Below are 6,233 nucleotides of genomic sequence, written 5' to 3'. Positions count from 1 at the left end.
TACTCCAAAGCAATATAAAATCTAAAATTAAGATTTAACGATTAAATATTCAGAGTACGAAATGTTTCGGAGCAACTAAGAATTTTTGGTCGAAAGTGATGTCACTCTACCTACAAAGTAAAGAACCACATATGAATAAATTGGGGAAGAGATCCGGTCCGGATCTCTCCCATCAAAGGTCTAGGATCAAGTGATCTAAACCGTTAAATTTTGATCAACAGCTATAAAATTTGACATGATATTTATAGCAACCCCATGAATTCCCTTGAATTCATTATCAATCAAGACAACAATTTAGATAACACGGACATATTTTCATTATAATATTTCGTACTAACAATACAATGTTATGTAAATAAAAATTTACATAAATTGATTATTAGAATGAGACATCAAGAGCGACGGGTTATTCCGTGCCATGTAATTCTTTCACAAGCAACCAGAGTCTTTCAGGTTTCATCATTTGTTGCTTTGCTCAGCCAACCACTGAAAATTGGTTGAATTGGAGTGTGATTCAACTTCACAATCCCAGAACTTTGGTTAACATACACTAGGATGAAAGCACTGGGATATCCACTTGGCATTCCCTGGTTGCTTCTCTGAAAAGAAAACATTGGCCGTTTCCTTCGCGCTTAGCTTTTTTAGGCACGCTCCCTACAAATTGGAAGCCGGTGGCTTTTTCTTCTGTCCCTTGTTTAGAGAGAGAGAGAGAGAGGCATGTCCCTTGCAGCAATTCAGGAAAAAAGACTTACGTAAAAAAAGATCACGTTTTTTCTTATTTTGTTGACGTTGTTGTTGTTTCTGCATACTTTTCAGGAGATTTTGATCGAAAAAGATAACCCAGAAGGAAATTCTAACAACCCTTTTTAGAATTATATGTACTTTTGTATCTGAATTGGGTTTTCCAGCTGAATCCGAATTCTGAGGGAAAAACGTAGAAACCAACAGAGAGAGAGAGTGGGGGAGAGGTTTGAACTTTAAACACAGATCCTAGCATTTGAGGCTGGATTTTGATTTGGGTTACCTTTAAAAGGGGAAACAAGATTTGGGTATTGATCAGAGAGGAGGATAGGGCGGTGGAAATTGGAATTTGAGGCGTTTGGTGAATGGGAAAATGGATTTCTGGCCAGAGTTTCTTGCGAGCAGTTGGGGAAGAGAGTTTGTGGCAGGAGGGGTTGGAGGGATGGCTGGTGTGGTCTCTGGTTATCCCCTCGACACTCTCCGGGTCTTGCAACAGAGTTCGCCTTCGGGCTCGGCCTTCAGCATCCTCCGTAACGTGGTCTGCGCTGAAGGCCCAATTGCCCTCTACAGAGGCATGGCTGCTCCCATGGCAGCTGTCACCTTCCAGGTTCTTCTTCTCCGCCTCCTTTTTTATCTAACAAAAATTGGGTTAATTACATTAACACCCTCTGAGATTTATCGAATTTTCACAAAACCCCCTCACATTTGAGACATTACACTAACATCCCCTCACATTTTAATTCACTTTCAAATAACCCCTTCAGTCAAAGTTCTACTAATAAATTGACAACTTTACCCTTATAACTAATTAATTAAATAGAAATATATTAGTAAAAAAACATTAAAAATGAATTAAACTTTGAAAGAATAAATTAAAAACTTAAAATTAGAAAAGGAAAAAAAAAAAAAAAGTAAACCTAAAACCCTTCCCCAATTTCACTCCCCGCCATTTTCCTTTCTCGTTGTCCCACCATTGCCACCTTCATCCTTTTTCTCTCCCCTGCCCCACCCTCACTACTCACTACCCCGTCACTGCTTTAACAATTTTGCAGGCCAAAGCCATCTATGGCTTCTTCAATCCTTCTCTCATTCTCTTCCTGTCTCATCCTGCATCTACTTCCTCTCAACAAAAACTCCATTGGGAGAGAGGTGAGTTCTCAGGCGTCTCAGATACATCGACTCCGATGACTTACAGAAAAACCTTCGCTCCTTCCACTTCATCTCCGCTCGTTCCCCTTTGTGAGGAATAAGTTGGATCGGAAGAACAATGCCAAGGCCTAGGTCAACACTGTCACCGAGACCCTGTTCGACGCCATTGAGAAGAAGTAGTGTCTTTATGCTCTTGAGGTTTTTTCCCTTAATCTAAAGAAAAATTAAGAAAATTTTCATCTTTGTCTGAACAATATGACTGATGAGGCTTTTTCAATTCTTAACCTGATGAAGACTCTCCCGCAATGCCAGCCTAATGTTTTTACTAACAGTAACTTCATAAAGGTTTGCATTTGATTTATTTGATTTTAAAATTTTAATTTATTTTTTAATGTTAAATTTATTTATTTTTAATATTTTTTTCTAATATATTTCTTTATTATTTAATTAATTAGTTACAAGGGTAAAGTTGTCCATTTATTAGCAAAATTTTGACTGAAGGGGTTATGTGAAAGTGAATTAAAACGTGAGGGGGTGTTAGTGTAATGTTTCAAATGTGAGGGAGTTTTGTGAAAACTCGATAAACCTCAAGGGGTGTTAGTGTAATTAACCCAACAAAAATTATCTCATAATTATTTTACTTTCTTTTTTGTTTCAGATTGATTGATTTTGTTTCTTAATGTTGATCACAATATGTCCGTTAGATGAATTAATTCATTTGCTTTTAGCATTTCTTGGAATAGTAATGTGACAACTGTTTGATAAAATTCCATGTACATAAGATGTCACACTAGTCGTGTCCTGTAGCTCAAACTAATTACACACAATTGCATGTTAAACTGTCTTTTTAAGTTAGTTCAGAAAAAAGTTTCAACGGCATTATAGGATTGAATATAACAAATAATAAATGACTAAAATTGAAAATAAAGATATAATAATATGAAAATCATATCGAACAACTAAAATACTCATAACTTTAAAAATGAATATTTAAAATTAGGTATAGACGAAATTTATGATTAGAATTTTCTTATAAAAAAGACGTGATGAATGGAGTAGGGTTACCAAATAGATAATAGAAGTAGAAAACAAAACAAAATCTGGTTGTTTGGTCATAGAGATTCTTAACGTTACGAGTGATGAGTCAAATCACAAGTGCGATTACGTGTTTGCAATAGGGTTTGGTCCTTTTGTGGTTTAGTCACTTTTGATAGTGTTAAGTATTTGCATTTCAAACGTCTTTGAAATCATGAGAATTGCATTTTGTTTCTTTTTAGAAGTCACTATCTAGCAATGGACCATGATTTACTCTTATTCTAAACTTGGGAGGGGTGACACTAGAGTTTAGTTACAGTGCAATGAAGGGAGAAATTTGGTTTTAATTGCGAAATTATCATTTTATTTCATTTTTTATGTAAATATGGGCATGGTTTTGGTTTGTGGGTTTGGGCCCCATATGGGGTGTGGTGTGAATTTGTGGGTTTGATCCTATGGTGTTCCTTGTTAGAGTAATGTTTTTACTCATTTAAGCCCATGTAAGTCTGGCACAACTAGTTGTGGCTATGGCAATTTAACCTGTTAAATTCGATCTCTGCAAGTAACATATTTGAATGGTTCGATTTCGGGTATTTTACGGATATGGGTAACCGTCGGGTAAATTTTTCGATTTCGGGTTCAGTTATGGTTATTGGGGTATCCGCCCCAAACCCATACCCGAAACCAAACCATTTCATCTATAAATAAATAAAATATAAATATTTATTATATGAAAATGGGTTGTTAATAATCATGCATTATTAAATATTAAGTTAATTATTTACTTTTATATCATTAATAATAGGAATTATATGCTGATAATTTTTAAGAGTGTAAATGTTTTCTTAGTAATACAATTTTTTAATATTACTTATTAGATGCATTGTATATCAATTGTATTAATAATAGCAATTTATTTAATATCTTCTTTTTTTTTTAAATATTCTTCATTTCGTTAATAATATAAATAAATATATAAATCTCATAATGGGGAAAACCGTTCCCCAATCAAAAATCCACCACCCGACGGGTTCGGTTATGGGGAAAACCCGTTCGGGGATTCTATGGGTTCGGGTTTGGGGAAAATAAACAGGTTCGAGTTTAGGGATGGCACATCCAAACCCAATCTGCCCCGTTGCCATCCCTAATTGTGGCCTATTTAAATGTATCTAGTATCTCTTTAAGGTTAACGGTGAATTAGTGGAGATGTAAGCACACTTAGTTGTATTGTTGTTGAAAACAAATGTATTTTTTTAATGTTGCTTTAATTTCATTTTGAGTAGAAAATAAACAAGATTTATTTTTCTTATTCTTTGTCTTGTACAAATATATGGTATTCAAACTTTTAGTATATTTTTTTAATTACATGATAAATTTCTCGACCCGCTGCAACGCACGGGCATGAATATTGGTACCAACTGAACTTATCAACTTACAAATTGATATTGTTCTTGCTTGAATACTAGAAAATCTGTCTTGTGCCACATTGTATATCATTTTGTATTTATCTATTTTATTATGTGATTTTGGTCACGTAATAAGAAGTTAGATACAAGAGTATATACAATCAAAGGTTAGTAAGAATATTCTAAAATATATGATTTTGGTGCATCAAAATCACTTTTACCTAACCTCATGCACTGAGGTTACGTGGAGGACTATGTGTTTGGAGTGTCAAAGCCATTTCCCATGCATAAACCCTAGAATAAACAAAAGTTCTATGTAAAGATTAACAATGCAGATCAATTTTTTTTGCATGCTTTGTGAATGCTAAGTTTCTGTAACATAACTTTCAATGTTTCGTATCATTTTTAATAGCGGTATTTTCTAGTATACCATAGATATTTTATTCTCCTAATTTTTTAATTGTTAGATTCGTGATGAAAAATAAGGATGGAGCTCTAACAACTAAAAATCTCTGATCATAAAATTTTAAGAGTCTTAAGATATAGCTAGCCAGTCAGCCCAATATGACTTGAAAAAGACAGAGAACTAGACTTTGCAAAACGAATTATAACTGAAATTCTTTCTTGCTTGAATTAAAAGTAGTGGCTTGCCGCACCGCTACAATTAATCTAGGTATTTAAAAATTAAGAAAGGGTGCTAGACCTGCTAGATTGCAACTTTCATTTAGACAGTTCGATACTTACATGAACACTCATTATATGTTGGTTCTCGTGTTTTCAATATGTTCTAATGTTATTTAATTCATATGTCATTTTATTTTGCAATTTATTTATCCCAATACAATTATGTATATTAATATTTAATAAATTTAATTAAAATTAAAAAATAACTGCCTAGGTGCTAAACCTCTACCGGCCACCCGACTAGGGGGCCTTTTAGAACCTTGATTAAAAGCAATTTAAAATTTGTGACCAAATTAAGCATAAACCATCCAATTCAAAATAATTGTTCTAAGCTGGCAAATGATTTGTGCATTGCAGAATGCCATGGTTTTCCAGGTATACGCTATCCTCTCCCGAACCTGCGATCCTTCTGTTTCCGCCAAAGACCCTCCTTCGTACAAAGGTGTTGCTCTAGGAGGATTTGGCACAGGTGCTATACAGAGCCTACTACTCAGTCCCGTAGAACTTGTAAAAATCCGACTTCAACTCCAACGTGATGCAAAATCAAAACCCCATCAGCTGCAATCTCACAACGGTCCTGTAGATGTCGCCAAAAGCATAATGAGAGCAGAAGGCTTAAGGGGAATGTATAGAGGACTTTTTATTACTGTCCTTAGGGAAGCGCCGTCCTATGGCTTATACTTCTGGACTTACGAGTACATAAGAGAGAAGCTTCACCCGGGCTGCAGAAAGACCGGCGAAGAGAGCTTGCAAACAATGCTGGTGGCAGGAGGGCTAGCGGGAGTTGCCAGCTGGATTTGTTGTTATCCCTTAGATGTTGTGAAAACGAGATTGCAGGCTCAAGCTCCATCTCAGTACCTTCCACCCAGATATTCCGGCATTGCTGATTGCTTTCGGAAGAGTGTGAGAGAGGATGGTTATGGGGTACTATGGCGAGGATTAGGAACTGCGGTTTCTAGAGCATTTCTGGTGAATGGGGCAATTTTTGCTGCTTATGAGATTGCTCTAAGGTGCCTATTCAGCAACAGAAGTGGAGCCATTCAGACAGAGAAGATGCAATCTAGCTAGGGTAGATTTATGCCCAACACAAACATTTAAACAAGACAAGAAATTTGTATGATAGACCATTATTCTTGCTGCCTTACTTGATGTATTCTGAACTTTTCAAAGAAAATAAATATCAAATATGAAATGTATGATTCAGTTTCAGTTGTAAAA

General features: G+C 35.4%; 1 protein-coding gene across 1 annotated transcript; it reads left to right on the top strand.

Moving 5' to 3' along the window:
• The first annotated feature begins 258 nt into the window (after nucleotides 1-258).
• LOC137740958 (mitochondrial arginine transporter BAC2-like) lies at nucleotides 259-6,233 on the top strand. The gene is made up of 2 exons (XM_068480763.1): nucleotides 259-1,348; nucleotides 5,373-6,233. Exons 1-2 carry the CDS (start codon nucleotides 1,115-1,117, stop codon nucleotides 6,081-6,083), a joined length of 945 nt encoding a protein of 314 aa, XP_068336864.1. The 5' UTR covers nucleotides 259-1,114; the 3' UTR covers nucleotides 6,084-6,233.

Source organism: Pyrus communis, chromosome 7 (assembly GCF_963583255.1).
Source record: "Pyrus communis chromosome 7, drPyrComm1.1, whole genome shotgun sequence".
Lineage (NCBI taxonomy): Eukaryota > Viridiplantae > Streptophyta > Magnoliopsida > Rosales > Rosaceae > Pyrus > Pyrus communis.
This window is presented reverse-complemented; position numbering and strand designations above follow the sequence as displayed.